This window comes from Trichosurus vulpecula, chromosome 2 (genome assembly GCF_011100635.1).
Source record: "Trichosurus vulpecula isolate mTriVul1 chromosome 2, mTriVul1.pri, whole genome shotgun sequence".
Lineage (NCBI taxonomy): Eukaryota > Metazoa > Chordata > Mammalia > Diprotodontia > Phalangeridae > Trichosurus > Trichosurus vulpecula.
Window position 1 is genome coordinate 238,772,729 of NC_050574.1, and position 17,195 is coordinate 238,789,923.

General features: G+C 37.8%; 1 protein-coding gene across 1 annotated transcript in view; it reads right to left on the reverse strand.

Moving 5' to 3' along the window:
• Positions 1 to 17,195, reverse strand: part of PDE1A (phosphodiesterase 1A) — a 367,894-nt gene that overhangs the window by 68,644 nt on the left and 282,055 nt on the right. The window contains exons 8-10 of the mRNA XM_036746309.1: positions 7,286 to 7,411; positions 394 to 495; positions 126 to 246 (exon numbers count right to left, since the gene is read on the reverse strand). Coding sequence (XP_036602204.1) covers positions 126 to 246; positions 394 to 495; positions 7,286 to 7,411 — 349 coding nt within the window. The remainder of the gene's footprint in view (positions 1 to 125; positions 247 to 393; positions 496 to 7,285; positions 7,412 to 17,195) is intronic.

Consider the following 17,195-nt stretch of genomic DNA (forward strand, 5'->3'; position numbering starts at 1 on the left):
GAGCTCCTTGAGGACGGGGACTGTCTTTTGGCTTTCTTTGTATCCCCAATGCTTATCACATAGTAGGTGCTTAATAAATGTTTATTGACTGACTCAGATATTTTCACATAGTTTGAAATAGGCACCTGTCGAAAAAATTCTTCCATCAGGGCCATGGTCCACCGGTGATGCAGTTCCCAGGTTTTTGCTGGATGGCTTATGTCTGCAGCATGGAGAATCAGGGACATGGCTTTGGCTTTGTCTATCCTGTGAAATCAAGGACATGGTCTGATTATCAGAACAAAGGCACCTTTCAAAAGGTGTCTATCATTCCCAGGGCCCCACTAAAAACTGCTTTTAAAAAAAATTAAATGTTCCAAGATGACAAAGACAAGAAAGGAAAAAGAAACCTACCCCTCTGGCTGCTGCAAAGTGCTCCTAATAGTTTTAATTTGCTGGAAATGACCTGACATATCAGTAGATAAAACCATCTCGATAACCAGGTTCCGAAGATCCCTGTAAGACATTCAAAGGAGGTTGATTCATTTGGCATCTTATTCACTCGTCATGGAACATTTGCTTCACCAATGTTAATCACATTTTTTTTTCTTTCTGAAGATAGAAAGGCACATTATGGCTATTAATTGTAATTAAACGGGGCATCATTATTGCAATCTTTATAGTCTTGATGGACTTAGGCAGGCAATAAAACTACTACTTGAGAATGAGGTTGTTTGAGATAAGTCCTAAGAGGAAGAAAACTCTTTACAAGTATTGCCTTATTTAAGTCATCCTCAAGGGAAAAAAATTACTTTGAGTCCAGAAAAACTTTTGAGCATGCCAAAAAGCAACCTATTGGGTTTGACACTGCTTTCTAGGCTCCTAGAGAGTGAATGACCTGAAGGTTGATGTTGGGAGTGTAGGGAAGGGGTAAGAGACTTAGAATTTTGAAATGGTGCCTTCTTGAAAGAAGTTACACACATTAGCAAAAGACTGTGGGTCGGGGAAGTGCTGGGGGTGAGGTGAAAATTTTCAGAAATACAAAGGAATGGCAGATGGAAAAACAGGTTCATAGAAATGAGGCAAAGTCATTCATAAGGGTTTGTGATTTTTTCAGGGTATTTGTAATTTTTCAACCAAAGAAGAAGATAACTTATCTATGACTAAGTAGATAAGTCCCAGGGGATTGCCTGAGCCAGATAAAGGTTAAGTAAATTGCCCAGGATCTAACAACTAAACATCAAAGGCATTATTTGAATCTGGAACTTCTTGCCTCTAAGCTAAGCATTTTCTCTGCAGTTCTATGCTGCCTCCATGCCCAAGATCAAGTAACTAGTTAGTGGCAACATTAAAACCAGAATCCTGATTTTTTAGCAAATATTTTACCAAATGTGAATCTTAATTTCCTTGTTTCAGTTTTCTTTCCTAAATTCCATTTTATTTTCCCCTCTATTTCTACACCTTCTTCCTGGGGCTGAGCCAAATTGCAAATGGAACTGGAACTCTGTGACTAAGCTCTGAGGCTCTGGGAAACAATATTTCTTATGAACACTTGGGTTACAAAACTGATGCTTTCAGCAATGAATCTGTGAATAAGGCAGAGTTATGGTCACATCCTAAAGACCAGGACTGCTAATTCCTCAGACTAAAAGAGACTGCCAAGAAGGAGGCTGACTCTGCAAATACGTGTGTGCACCAGGGAATCCAATGTTTACTTCTGTGAGTGAGGCCACAGAATATTTTCCTAGAACCTAAACTTCATATATATGACATCTTATTAATATGTCTAATAATTGAGAGTAACTGAGGTTAGAGGTTCAGTTTGAATGATCCCCAAAGGTATATTGCTGAAATAGTTTAGATGATTTAATCAAACTGTTAAAAAATGGAATGTCCATTTGAACAGCATTATGTCAGTAACTTCTTAGATATGCAACATTAGAAAAATATATGTATGTGTATTTATAAATATTACTATATAAACATATATAAATATAAATATGTATGTATATATAGAATATGTATGTATGTATATATCAGCTAGGTGATGCAATGGATAGAGTGCCAATCCTGGAGTCAGAAAGACTCATCTTCCTGATTTCAAATCCAGCCTCAGACACTTACTAGCTGTGTGACCCTGGACAAGTCACTAAATCCTCTTTGCCTCAGTTTCCTCATCTGTAAAATGAGTTGGAGAAGGAAATAGCAAACCATTCCAGTTTCTTTGCCAAGAAAACCCCAAATGGGATCATGAAGGGTCAGTTATAACTGAAATGGCTGAACAAATGAAAATTTATATATGTATATGCATATATTTAAATATTTTATTGTTAAATTGGTGGTCATATTAATAACCAATTATTGAATTAGGACTAGGGTCTTTCCCCTTTCTATTTCCTCATTCAGAAATCAGCCCCTGTAATTATTCACAGAGCCTTTGAAGTACATGCAGGGCTGATGATAAGATGAAATCTTGGGGAGAAACTTACCCAACTGGGAAAGTTGAGATCTGATCAAAAGTAAAGAGATTTTGTTCCAGGCGAGTTCCTGCCCATTATGTTTTAGCCAGACTGTTCTGAGTGGACGTGGATACCCCCTTTTGTCTAGATTGCCCTAGACAAGGGTGGTCTAGGCAGAGATAACTCTCTTTGTCCAAGACTGAGTGATCAGAGTCACATCCCCCAGGCCCCCATTAGAATAAGCCCACCTCTCATTACAATATTCATTCTCTCATTAATTGTTAACCAGAGATGATTGCCACTGTCCAGAACACCCATTCTTCCAAGGGCATATAAGTATTGAGAGGCCTCTTTGGTTTACAAGAGACAGCCAAATGATTATCCTTTTATTAATTATTCACTAGCCATAATTAATAAAATGATTAATTACCCAGAAACTCTCTCAAGCATTTCATACCTCATACTAGGAAGTTTACTAGAACATTTTCCTTGTGATTTTAATAGCTAAAGGGAACTCATTAAAGAATATTTAATGAAATTTTTTTTATTATTTTCCAACTTTCACTAAAGTCAGTACCAGGATTATTTGCAGTAGCTATTAACCAAAAAATCTGTTAAACAAACAGAAGCACGTTATTAGAAATATAAGCTATTTTATTAAAAAATGTGTTTCCCATGTTTGTGTGTGTGTTTTCCCCTCCAAAGCAGTGTAGTGCAGTGGAAGTAGCATCAGACTCTGACACAGGAGGACCATGGTATGAATCCCAGATCTGCTGCTTGTGAGATATGGTCCTAAATAACCACTATATTTTTCTGAGCTTTGGTTTCCTCTTCTGTAAAATGGGTATGTCATTAATAGTACGATTATGCACAGAGGATTATTGTGAAAAAATGCTTTGTAAATTATGAACTTAGAGAAATATTGTTATAATGGGAGAAAAGTAGGTAAGGAAACATGGCAATAAGTTGCCAAATTCTGCTGCTTGCATTAATGGTAGAGTGGAAGAGCACTGACTAGGACATAGATTCATGCTTTAGCTTTGCCACCAGTTCCCTATATGATCTTAAAGAACATATTTTTAGTTCTTTAGGCCTCAGTTTCCTCATCTGTAAAATGGAGAGGGTAGACTTAATTTCTAGTGTTTTTCCTCCTGTAATCTTCTGATTCTATTCTCATTTAAGTGCCTATTTCATTTCATGCTACTCTAGTTGCACAAACCATAATAAAAGAATTAAAAGTTCAGTTGCACAGTTACATTGGTTAATTGTTGAAATGTTAGCAGGAATTCCATGATAAATAGATCTCTGAAAATTTATAGTTAGTAGAATTGAATCTTCAAAATCCAACACTTTACATTTTGTATATTTTAATGATTATATCCAGTAAATATTTATAACACATTAATTTATAACTAGGATGACTTGAAGAACTACTGAAGGCTAGCTTACCATTAAGCAAATGGGAATAGGAAAAAAGATGCTCAAAATCTTTGAAATGATAATAGAGGAAAATATAACACAAAATGGAAAGAAATGCAAAGCAAGTAGAAAGAATAGACACGACAAAGTCAGATTTCTGAAAGAAAATGAATCATTTGCAGAGGTGTGTTGGGGCCAGCTTGTTCCTGTCCATAAGAGCCAATTGTTAGACTAATCAGCATGAGCATTTACGCCGTGGCAAATGCTACTCTAATCAGGTCTTAGTAATTCTTTTCTTGATTGTTTAGTTTTAAGAAAATTTTAAGATTGTTCAGTTTAAGATGGGGTTTAAATATAAAAGTATGTCAAACATTTTCAGAGAGCTGGTTGTTGAACATCTAGCAACATCTCATTGATGCAAAGACCTAATGAGGATATTTTGGGGGGTGGGGATCACAGAAATGATTAAAGAAGATTTGGGGAAGATGTAACATTGGACTTCAGAGATTTGGGGACTGCCATGGTGAGGAAAGATTACACATTCTGCCCGGGCTTAGAGGGCAGAGCAGTGAGGTTTCAGTGGAAGTTGCCAAGAGGCCAATGTCAGAGGTTTACATTAGGAAAAAATGATTAGAGCTATCCAAAAGCACAATGGGCTTGGTCAGAAGACAATAATGATGGTGATGATGATGATGGTGATGGTGGTGGTGGTGGTGGTGGTCAACCTTTATATAGCATCTACTAAGTTCCAGGCACTGTGCTAAGTATTTTAAAGATAGTACCTCATTTGATCCTCACAATAATCCTGCAAGGTAGGTATGGTTATTATCCCCATTTTACCATTGAGTAAACTGACATAGACAGAGGTTAAGTGACTCGCTCAGGGTCACACAGCAAGTAAGTGTTGGAAGCCAGACTCAGGTCTTCCTGACCCCAGGCCCAGTGGTCTATCTACTGAGTCACCTTGTTGCCCTGTAATAGTTCCCCTCCGCCCAGAGGTAGTCTTCAAGTAAAGGCTAGAGAGTCACTTGTCTGATATATGTTGTAGAGGAAATTCTTGTTCAGGTATGTGTTGTATTAGATAAACTCTGCGGGTCCTTCACTTCTGAGGTTCTGTGAAACAAAATGATGATCTACAAATGTTCGGTGATTTGAATGGAATCTCTTAAAAGAGTCTTTAGGAACCCCAAAGAAGCCGTTATGTCATTCAGTGACTTTACCAGCCAAGAACCAGTGTACATTGAGCTACCATTTACAAGTGAATAGTAAATTACAGCTTTAAATAGTTTTTTGGTGCCTGATCCTATAGCATCAAAAGACTGTAGATTTAGGACTGGCAGGAAATGTAGAAGCCATATTTTTCCAACCCCTTCATTTGACAAATGAGAAAATGGAGGTACATGGTAATTAACTAACTTGTCAAAGGTCACATAGGTAGTAAGTGTCCAAGGTGAAATGTGAACCTAGATCTTTCTGACTCCAATTCTAGCACTCTATCAATTATGTCATATGGAGATAAGTAAATTGACTTGAGGAAGCAACTGATCACCTTGACACTCAAATTGGTTGATTAAAATATCAACAATTTCACTAAAAATTCACACCATTATTAAAATTCCCCATAGCTGATGGGAGTCACTATTTCCAATGAAGAAATTACTCATAGAGACCCAGAGTATCACTGAGCCAACAGAGAACAAGAGGATGGGAGTCTAGGGCTAGTCAAACCTTTTCTTGGAAACCAGTTTGGTTTTAGAGGATCATCAGTGTTTTCATCTGAAGCACTGTGGTGTCAACAACTTGCTTAGAAATAGACTTTTATTAGGGAAGGAGCCTAGGATTCTAGACAAGAAAGTGCACCAGAGTAATTGAGGATTGGGGGCTATGGCATTTCTGGTTTGGGCACAAAAATATGGGGGCATATTAATCCTCCGTGGTTGATATTTCTGAGTGGGAAGTAAATATAGAAACAAAGGCCAGAAGTTTGGTGAAGTCTTCTGGGTAACATCACTCTCCTTCCCAATAAATTCCAATGTCTCATTATTGCCTATAGAATAAAATATAAATATGCTGTTTGGCATTTAAAACCTTTGTCAACTTGGTTCTAACCTACATTTCCAGTACTATTATCTATTATATTTCTTCATGTGCTCTCTGGTCAAATCAAACTGGCTTTCATACTGTTCTTCAAACTTCGTCTTCTGCTCCTGCTCCTGTACTTGAATATACTCCCTTATCTCCTTAGCTTCTTGGAATCCCTTCTTTCATTTAAAACTCAGCTCAAGTACCATTTCCTACATGGAGCGTTTCCACAGTTTCTACTGCCTATCTCTAACCTCTCCCTCCCCCCATCATGTTACATGTACATACATACATACATACATACACATACATTGTCTTCCATAACTCCTTGGGGGCAGGGACTGTTTTGTTTTTGTCTTTGTTCTCCCAGAACTTAGCACAGTGACTATGTAACTTAATACATTATTATGGATTGATTGACTGCTAATTATCTGTCAGACTGATCGTAATGACGACAACAGCCTGGTTAAGGGAGTTAAAAAGACAGAACTTGGAGTAGCAGAGAATTCTGTTTTCCAAAAATTTGTGATTAGGATTCTCCTTTGAAGGTCTGTAGACTAACTCTTCCTATAGTTAGAATTCCTTTCCTAAACTATAGATTTTTAGTGAGAACCTCCCAATAAATTGTCCATTTACAATGGCAAATAGTTACTATACTCACGTCTAAGACAGCTATATTTTCTACTAGTTTAGTTAATGCCTACAGAACGCCAAAATAGCTGGCAAAAAAGTGAGAAAATTTCAATTAATCACTTGTTCTCTATGTCACCAAGTAACTGACTTATTCTTTCCTTTCAGCTGACTAAAATGACCAGTTCTGCCATCATTCAGGAATGGCCTCAGCATAATGGATTTTCTTTAGGTCTTTGAATGTAATATTGCAAATGACTTAAATAACTTATGAATATCCCTCAGAACATGGATAAATGATGAATAGATAAATCTATTATATAATCATTACATACACACCTTGCTAATAAGTACTGTTTTCTAGCGATAGCCTACAACAGTCTGAGTATTAAAGTTTAACAGAATTTCATTTTCAATAATATTTCTACTAATACTAATTGTATGGTTATTTTTTGGTGCCAAACTCTCAAGAGAATTGTAAAAACTCAAAAGTAGTGAGTGAAGATGCTTTCTAGTAAGGTTCTACAGTTTCCAGAATTTGTCAATTTCTTGAAGTTCTATATAGCTTTTAAGATGTATGAATTCTCTTCACATTCAAAAACATTTCCCCAAACTGGCAAATGTCTTTAAAGAATAAGCTCTGCTTAGTGAAGCAGATAGGAAAGATGAAGATTGCTTGATTAACTGAACTTCCCCTGGGGTCCTTTAGGACTTACCTCCAGTCATCTTTGGATAAATTTGCCAATATGTTCATTTCTTCCTCTTGCATAAGCCTATACACTGCACTCACATGATGATTTTCCAGGACAGAACGATCATTATATAAAATTGCAACGTCTGACCTAGGTACAAAAATGAACATACACAGAGGTATTAGAAACAGTATTCTAAAAATTCAACATTAAGGGTATCTTTCAATGTGGCTTTCCCTTCATGATGAACCTATTGAGCTCTCCAAATGTGGCAGCATTTGATTTGATTTCCCACATCTTAGTTAAAATTAAGTATTAAAATGCATAAAAACATCCTGTTTTTAACCTATATTCAAAATACTTTTTTTACTAGACCTGTGATTTCATTGCAAAGTGCCTTGGTGGATGGAGAGCTGACCTTGGAGTAGGGAAGTCCAAGTTAAATCCCACTTTCTATATATACTAGCTGTGTGAGAAGGTTGGAGAAATTATTTAACTTCTTCATGCCTTAGGTGACAATCCAAGAGTATGTGTTACAGGGAAGCTGCCAATCTTCATTGGTAAAAGTTATTCACCAGAAGGTCCCTACACCAAAGAAATCTGAGCAATACTAGTAGTAGATAAATGTGCTGAAGAAGCAAAAGGCACTATAAAATTTCTTCATTGTCAATAAATACACAAGAATTCTTCTTGGTACCTCCACCTAAGCTGGACAGATTAGTGTCTATATTTCCTCCCATGGAGCAAAGCTTTTCTATGTACTATATGCATTAGATAACATTTGTGATCTTAATTTGATTTTTTCCTATGAATATGGACATGTTTCAAGGTGTAATGTATAAAACAAGTGACAGTTATGCAGCTGTTAAATAAAATGAAAAATGTAACCTTAAAGTCAATATAAATCCTCAATATCAATTCGCATTAAAGATCAAGAACTCAATACAATAAGGAGTTTGTTCCTCATGGATGTCTTCACATCACTTGAGCATCAAATCAAGTCACATACTATTAAAGTCATAAAACCTCAGAATTGGAAGGTGTCTTCATGATCAGCCAATATAAATCCTTCATTTTACAATTGACAAAACTGAAGTCCAGAGATTTCAGCTTTACTCATGCCATACTTTTCCATCCGTGGAAAGGTCATAGGAACCATTATCATCAATTCCTAGTGGGTAAGGGGATAGCTGAACAGTGGAACAAGAAAGTTGAGTCTTTAGAGTATGTTATTGTTAAGCCCTCAAAATGTTATCTTCCCTTATATTTAAGCAAAAGTGCAAAATCACATTGTCAAGTCAAGTATAAATATTAGATAATCTGAACCATTATTTATCACTATTTGACCACATAGTGGAGAAGTGACTGTAGTTCCAGCTTCATCTTGAACAAGTTACTTGTCCAATTCTGGGCTGTGACATGAATCCTACTTGCTATATGCTAAAGTTTAGCAGTATCACTTCATTCCATGTCATGGAAAGAAGAAAGGATTTGGAGTCAGAGAGCTTAGGTTCAAATCCCAGTTCTCCTTGGGTGAGTCTCTTAAACTCTTTAGACCCAGGTTCCCTCATCTTTAACACGGGGGTGGGGGTTGGATTGGATGACCTCTAACTTCTTTTCTGGCCTAATGATATGATGCTTGGCTTCATTATTAAGTAGTTCAAATATGATATTGAGGAAATAACAATGTAATAGTCAACATTGGTCTTCCATCTGAGCTTCATGTTAACAGAAATCTTTTTCTAGGAAAAATCATCACCAAAAGTGAGCCAATAGTACGAAAGTACAGTTCGGGTTTTTCATATGCATGTATCTGTTATTGAAACACAAGTACATCACACACAGAACCACACACATACATCCTTTGCACCTACCCCCCCCCTTTTCACAAAAAAAATTTTCTAAGACAAGCAACTCATAAGATCTCAGCAAATTCCAAAGGGAAAAGTAGAAATGTGATTTTCCCCTATTAAATGTACTAGATATTTTTTGTCAATGTAAAATTTTTATCAGATATTTATGATTGATAATTCAGGTTTTAAATATGAAATTTATGTTCAAAGATACTTTATCTCTAGGCTCAGTCTTTTTACTGGTTGTTCCCCATGCCTGGAACATTCTCTTCCACGCTTCTATCTTAGAACTTTCCTAGCTTCCTTCAAGTCCCAACTTAAATATCACCTTCTACAGGAAACTTTTCTCAATCCCTCTTAAGTCAAATAATAATAATAATAACAACAATGATAGCTAACATTTATATAGTACTTACTATGTGCTATGCACTGTGCTAAGCAGTTTCCAAACATCATCTCATTTGATCCTCACAACAACCTTGAAAGGTAGGTGCTATTATTATCCCCATTCTAGACAAAACATCCTCAGTTGTTTAAACAGTTGCTTATGTTGTATGATCTCTGGTCTACTTGACACCCTGATCATACTGTCTGGATATGCTTGTCAATGTCCTTTCCAAAGTTGGCACATAGGAATGAAAACAGTACTCCACATGTGATCTGTGCAGGGCAGAACACAGCAAGGTTGCCACCTTTCTTGTGGACAAATACGCATATCTTAATGTAGTTGGAGTTCACTGCACTGATTTATTTTTTGAAAGTATATAAATTAGGAAAAGCAAAGTTTACTGTTTCCAGTGAAGAAATGTTGGGAGACAAGGGGATTTCCTGGGAGAGGGGTGGGAAGAAAGTATTAAAGGCTTATCATGGCCTGGCTTCAATTATATCTTCAATATATATACATACTGAATATGTATCTATATTCTGTCACAACTCCTTTAATTACTCTATATCAATTTAGAAATGTAATTGTTATGACCAAGTAAATGTCTCTTATCAAAGACTCTTACTTGCCATGAATTACTAATCATAAACTATATTCTTCTCATATTGGGCAATAGGTTTCAAACAAACCCCACTCATATACTGCCTTCCTTCTGTTGGAATGTAAGCTCCTTGAGGGAAGGAGCTCTCTTTGTGCTTGTATTTGTATTCCCAGCACTTAGCATGGTGCCTGGAACGTAGGAAGCATTTAATGAACACTTGTTGACTTGACTTAAAAAATACCCCAAATCATAAAACCCTTACTATTGAAACACATAGTGCAGTCTTTGATAGCCAATATTTGTAGAGCACAGATTTCTCTTTACAGAGGACATCCATGCAAAGAGATAACTCATAATCCCAGAATCTTTAGAGCTAGAAGGGACCTTAGTGAACATTTAACCCAATTTATCCAGTTACCTCATTTTATGCATTAATAAATGGAGGTTCAGAGAAGTCAGATTAATTTGCCTCAGGTCACACAGATAACTCTTGGTAAAACTGAGAAATGAAGATAGCTCCCACACTTACTCCTACTCCAGTTCTTTTTTCTACTCCATATCACTGCCTCTTGTGGAATGGGATCCACTTAGTCCCACAAATTCAACTATCTCCGGGAAGGACTTCCAGTCCTCCTCTGTATGACCATGGCAAATGAAGAACTACCTTTCTTTGTGTCTCATTAATGGATTTAAATTTCCAACACATCATTATGGTTTATTGGCTTCATAATGGAGCACTGCCTTCCCATTATCCAAGCTATTTTATCTTACCAGGTCATTTTATAAGAAAAAAGAAAGAGGCAGCCATCACAGATTAGCAGCTAGACTAGTGCTGATAGAAATAAAAGCCATGCAAGGGCTCAGATTAGTGATAGTCAAGTCATCAAGCATTCTCTACGATGTGCCAGGAAACACGCTAGGCATTGTAAGTACAAAGAAAGGCAAAAAACAGCTACTATCCTAAAGGACCTAATGGGAAGAGACAACATGTACACAATTATGTACACCCAAGATATAAACAGGATAAACTGAAGAGAAATTCAGAGGGAAGACACTGACATTAAGAGGGTTGGGGGTAGTGCAGGAAAAACTTTTTGCTGAAGATGGAATGGATTCTGTATCTGCTACATTATCATTTTATCAGACCCTGCTCTCTCCCACAGATTAGATATTTAGCTCAAAATCTCAACATTCTTCCCTGCCTTTTCACCCCTCTCCTCCACATTTCCCAAGGTCTTACATAGTGGGTAGGCAAGGCTAAGATCCAGCCTCCTCATGCTCCATTTAAAAAAGAGAGGGAGGGCCTTTGGGATAAATAGGATGCTCAGTCTTTCATCTAAACCACAGCTGGTTTCTCTAGATTTAGTTTCCTCAAGTCTAAAATGAACTAGTTAGACTAAATAACCTTCTGAGGCCCTTTTCAGCTCTTCCATTTTAAGGCTATGTGACTATCACTGTCAAAAGGATGAGTATATACATTCAGTGCATACCTCTAATAGGTATTTTCTTTTAATATTTTGCTCCTGACTATAAGTTAAAAAAAAAAACCAACCATTTGTTGAAAACCAGAACTGAAAGCTAATATCAAGAAACTACAAGAGAAAAGGAGATATTGGTTAAGGCAGAATGAAATAGAGCTGGCCAAGTAATATATCCCTGTTTATTTCTAGTCTCTCACTGACATCATGGGAAAATCTAAGATTCCCACACACACACACACACACACGCACACGCACACACACACACACATACACACACACACACACACACACATATATATATATATATATGTATACATGTAAAATTTCTTTAAATGCAGACCCTGTTGACCCACATAATTAATCATATCAGTTTTTGTCAGTGTTATGATGTGATATGACCCCAAATGCCACTATATCTTGCTTTCAGAAATAAACAGAAATTATTTTGAAGGGCTAGATTTAGTTGTGGAGAAGGATTGGGCACTATTGCATCTCATAAATCTAATAAGATCCTGAGAATAAAGTGCCTTTGGTGGTGGTAGGGGGTGGTACTTTACAATGTTCTTGACATGCTAAGAAAAGACTCCAAACAAGACCCAGTATCCATGGTAATATATGACTCTACAGTCTCATCCTGAAAAGAGGAAATTACTGCCCCTTCCTTTTTCATTTTGCTGCAGTTTAAGGACTTCATGATTCATGTCAATGTTGACTTCAAAGCCAATTTTTCAACTGGGTTCCCAAGCACTTGACCTCTCATTCATTCATTCTTAAGGATCATGGAACTGTGAAGCCCTGAATTGGTTTAACTGGAAATGATCTAACTCCAAATGTGGAGACTGAAAACAGAGTACAATTTAGCACACTTCGACTAATCAATGTCAAGAAGGCTGCTTTTTAGGTAGTTAGTGGATAGAAACAGAATCAGAAATTTCACCAATGTTGGGAACTCATGGATGGAAAGAAAACTCCCTCTATCCACACAGGTTGACACTTTTTTTGCAACTTTGAGTCTTAGAGGGTCACCTAGAAGACTGAGGGGCTAAGTGACTTGCCCATGGTCATAGGTATGTGTCAGAGGTGGCACTCGAACCTGGGTCTTCCTGGCTTTGAGGTGGATATTTCATCCAATACTCTATGGTGCCTCTCATTTAGGTGCATAATTATGTAGAAAGGATGTGAAAGTGTTAGTCGTACATGCGTGTGTGTGTGTGTGTGCATGTGTGTACATGCATGTGTGTATATATGTGTATGCACACATGTGTAAGTGTGCATGTGTGTGCATGTGCATGTGTGTTTATGTGTGCTTGAGTGTGCATGTGTGTGTGTGTGTATTTGTGTGTGTATGTAATGAGAGGGAAAAAGAAAGGGAAAATAATGCTCTGCCCTTGCACTAATGACGGATGTGGAGTCAGTTTGCACATGATCTTCAGTCTCAGGTGTAGGGACTGAAATAATTATCCACATGAAGTATCTTATTTTTCTTTCTGGAAAACCGACTGATAAGTAGTTAAGAGACAGGTAAAAGCAAAATTAAATACTGCTTTATTTCTCCCCTAAAACAGGGTAAGTATCTTACCAAGGTAATATTAGGGAATATAACTGCTTCATTTTCATTTAAATTGACCACAATTTCCATTTGATTAAAAATCTTTATCTGATTGTACACTGGTTATGCTTAATTGCTTTGTCTATTTTTTTCTTTATTTTTGTACCTCTGGTTTAAATATGACATTTATTTGTCCACTGGATCAATAAACAAACATTTGTTGACTGCTTGCAATCTGCAATTTATTTAGCTGGCTTCTGAGGGGTGACACAAAGAAAATATAGCCAGTGTCTTATATGCATTGAGAGCCCAGTAAAGAATCATCCTGAGTTCAAATCTGGCCTCAGATACTTACTAGCTGTGTGACCCTGGGCAAGTCACTTAAACCTGTTTGCCTTGGCTTTCTCATCTGTAAAATAAGTTGGTGAAGAAAATGGCAAGCCAGTCCAGTATCTTTGCCAAGAAAACCCCAAACGGGGTCAGGAAGAGTCAGACAAGCTGAACAACAGCAACAAAAAGGAAGATGATGCATACTGTCCTAAATATAACCCTACATAAAGTGTGAAATGGGGGCTGAGTCAAGATGGCGGCTGGGAAACAGGGACTCACTTAAGCTCTTCCCCAAATCCTGCCAAACACCTGTAAAAAAAATGGCTCTGAACAAATTCTAGAGCTATAGAAACCACAAAATAACAGAGAGAAACAAGTCTCCAGCCCAAGATGGCCTTGGTGGGTGGTGGCTGGGAAGGGTCTATTGGCAGCTGAGCACAGTCCAGCGTGGGCCATGCCAGGACGGACCAGACCAGGAGTCTGGCGGAGCAGGCCTTAGGGCCGTGAATCACTGAACTGTGGCAGTTACCAGACTTCTCAACCCAGAAACGCCAAAGATAACAGAGCAGGTTAATGGGAAAACTTCAGGATCTGGGTGACAGAAGTGTGCGGTCCAGCCCCAGCCCCAGCCTGCAGTGGTGGCGGTGGCAGCAGGAAGCTCCTGTGGCTGCTTCCAGAGCTCCCAAGGTGGCTGCTTCCAGCCCCCAGACCTGCCTGGTGGGAGGCATCAAGCCTCAGATCAGAGCAGGAGTGCAGGGATTGCTTTGCTGGGACAGAGGTAGGGTTCTCTTGCTTTGCCCTGCTTGGATCTGTGTCGTGGTTCTGGTTGACAGTTCTTGGAGGAGTAGCAGGGCTGGTGTGGCAGAGCTTGTAGTGACTGTGGAGTAGAAGTAGCTCTGAAAATAGCAGCACAAGGCCCCTAAAGCTTGGGACAAAGTACTCTCCACTCTAAAGGCACTCATACCCTCACAAAAAGCTCAAGGGTCAAATAGTTGGCTGGGAACATGAGCTGGCAAAGAAAAAGGGCTCAGACTCAGACTATAGAATCTTTTTTGGTGACAAAAAAGTTCAAAACATATAGCCTGAAGAAGTCAACAAAGTCAAATAGCCTACATCAAAAGCCTCCAAGAAAAATATGAATTGGTCTCAGGCCATGGAAGAGCTCAAAAAGGATTTGGAAAAGCAAGTTAGAGAAATAGAGGAAAAATTGGGAAGAGAAGTGAGAGTGATGCAAAAAAATCATGAAAAACAAGGCAAAGACTTGCTAAAGGAAACCCAAAAAAATACTGAAGAAAATAACACCTTAAAAAATAGACTAACTCAAATGGCAAAAGCGCTCCAAAAAGCAAATGAGGAGAAGAATGCCTTAAAAGGCAGGATTAGCCAAATGGAAAAGGAGGTCCAAAAGACCACTGAAGAAAATACCACCTTAAAAATTAGATTGGAGCAAGTGGAAGCTAGTGATTTTATGAGAAATCAAGAAATTATAAAACAGAACCAAAAGAATGAAAAAATGGAAGACAATGTGAAATATCTCATTGGAAAAACTACTGACCTGCAGAATAGATCCAGGAGAGATAATTTAAAAATTATTGGACTACCTGAAAGCCATGATCAAAAAAAGAGCAAAGACATCATCTTTCAAGAAATTATCAAGGAAAACTGCCCTGATATTCTAGAACCAGAGAGTAAAATAGAAATTGAAAGAATCCACCAATCACCTCTTGAAAAAGATCCCCAAAAGAAAACTCCTAGGAATATTGTAGCCAAATTCCAGAGTTTCCAGGTCAAGGAGAAAATATTGCAAGCAGCCAGAAAGAAACAATTCAAGTATTGTGGAAACACAATCAGGATAATACAAGATCTAGCAGCTTCTACATTAAGGGATTAAAGGGCTTGGAATATGATATTCTGGAGGTCAAAGGAACTAGGATTTAAACCAAGAATCAACTACCCAGAAAAACTGAGTTTAATACTCCAAGGCAAAATAATGGATTTTCAATAAAATAGAGGACTTTCAAGCTTTCTCCATGAAAAGACCAGAGCTGAATAGAAAATTTGACTTTCAAATACAAGAATCAAAAGAAGCATGAAAGGGTAAACAGGAAAGAGAAATCATAAGGGGCTTACTAAAGTTGAACTGTTTTGTTTACATTCCTACATGGAAAGATGATATTTGTAACTCATGAGACCTTTCTCAGTATTAGGATAGTTGAAGGGAATATACATACATACATACATACATACATACATATATACATACATAAATACATACGTATATAGACAGAGGGCACAGGGTGAGTTGAATATGAAGGGATGATATCTTAAAAAATAAAATTAAGGGGTGAGAGAGGAATATATTGGGAGAAGAAGAGAGAGATAGAATGGGGTAAATTATCTCACATAAAAGTCGCAAGAAAAAGCAGTTCTATTGGAAGGGAAGAGGGCGCAGATGAAAGGGAATGAGTGAATCTTAGTCTCATCAGACTTGACTTAAGGAAAGAATAACATACACACTCAATTGGGTATCTTACCCCACAGAAAAGTAGGGGAAAAGGGGATAAGAGAGGGGGGATGATAAAAGGGAGGGCAGATTGGGGGAGGAGGTAATCAAAATCAAACACTTTTGAAAAGGGACAGGGTCAAGGGAGAGAATAGAATAAATGGGGAGTGGGATAGGATGGAGGGAAATATAGTTAGTCTTTCACAACATGACTGTCATGGAAGTGTTTTACATAATGATACATGTGTGGCCTATGTTGAATTGCTTGCCCTCTCAAGGAGGGTGGGTGGGGAGGGAAGAAGGGAGAGAATTTGGTACTCAAATCTCTAAAAAGAAATACTTAAAAAAAGTTGTTTTTACATGCAACTGGGAAATAAGATATATAGGCAATGGGGTATAGAAATCTACCTTGCCCTACAAGAAAGTAAGGGGAAAGGGGATAAGGGGGGGAGTGGGGTGACAGAAGGTAGGACAGACTGGGGAATGGGGAAATCAGAATATATGCCATTTTGGAGTGGGGGGAGGGAAGAAATGGGGAGAAAATTTGTAACTCAAAATCTTGTGGAAATCAATGTTGGAAACTAAAAATATTAAATAAATAATAAAATAAGGCAAAAAATAAAGTATGACATGAGAGAGACATGAAATGCTATCAGAATTCAGAGGAGAGGTACATCGTTTGCATCTTGGGAAACTGGATAAGGCTTATTGGAGGGAAAGGCATTTGAGTTGAGATAATAGATTGATAGCTAGAAGGAACCTTAGTGATTATATAGCCCAATCCCCTCATTTTGCAGATGAGGAAACTGAGACCCAGAGAAATCTAAGTCCAGTAGGCTCTCCTCTATGTTGTGTGATGGTCTTTGAACAAGGGGTAGGAATTCAGCAGTTGAATGGGATAATACTGCAGAAAGACTCAATATTGTGAGCAAAAGTAGCTAAGTAAAGGGGAAGCTAGGTGGCTCAATGGATGAAGCACCTTCCCTGGCATCAGGAAGACTTCAGTTCAAATCTGATCTCATATACTTACTAGCTGTGTGACCCTGGGCAAGTCACTTAACCCCTATTACCTAAAACAAACAAACAAAAATAACTCCTCCCACCCCCAAAAAATAGCTAGGTAAGAAAGCATGGAATGGACTAAGTAAATGTCAAATATGACTGGAACATTGGGTATATAGGTGATTATGGTTCCGTTTTATATATTTTGCTTGGTAATGTAAAGTGGGCAG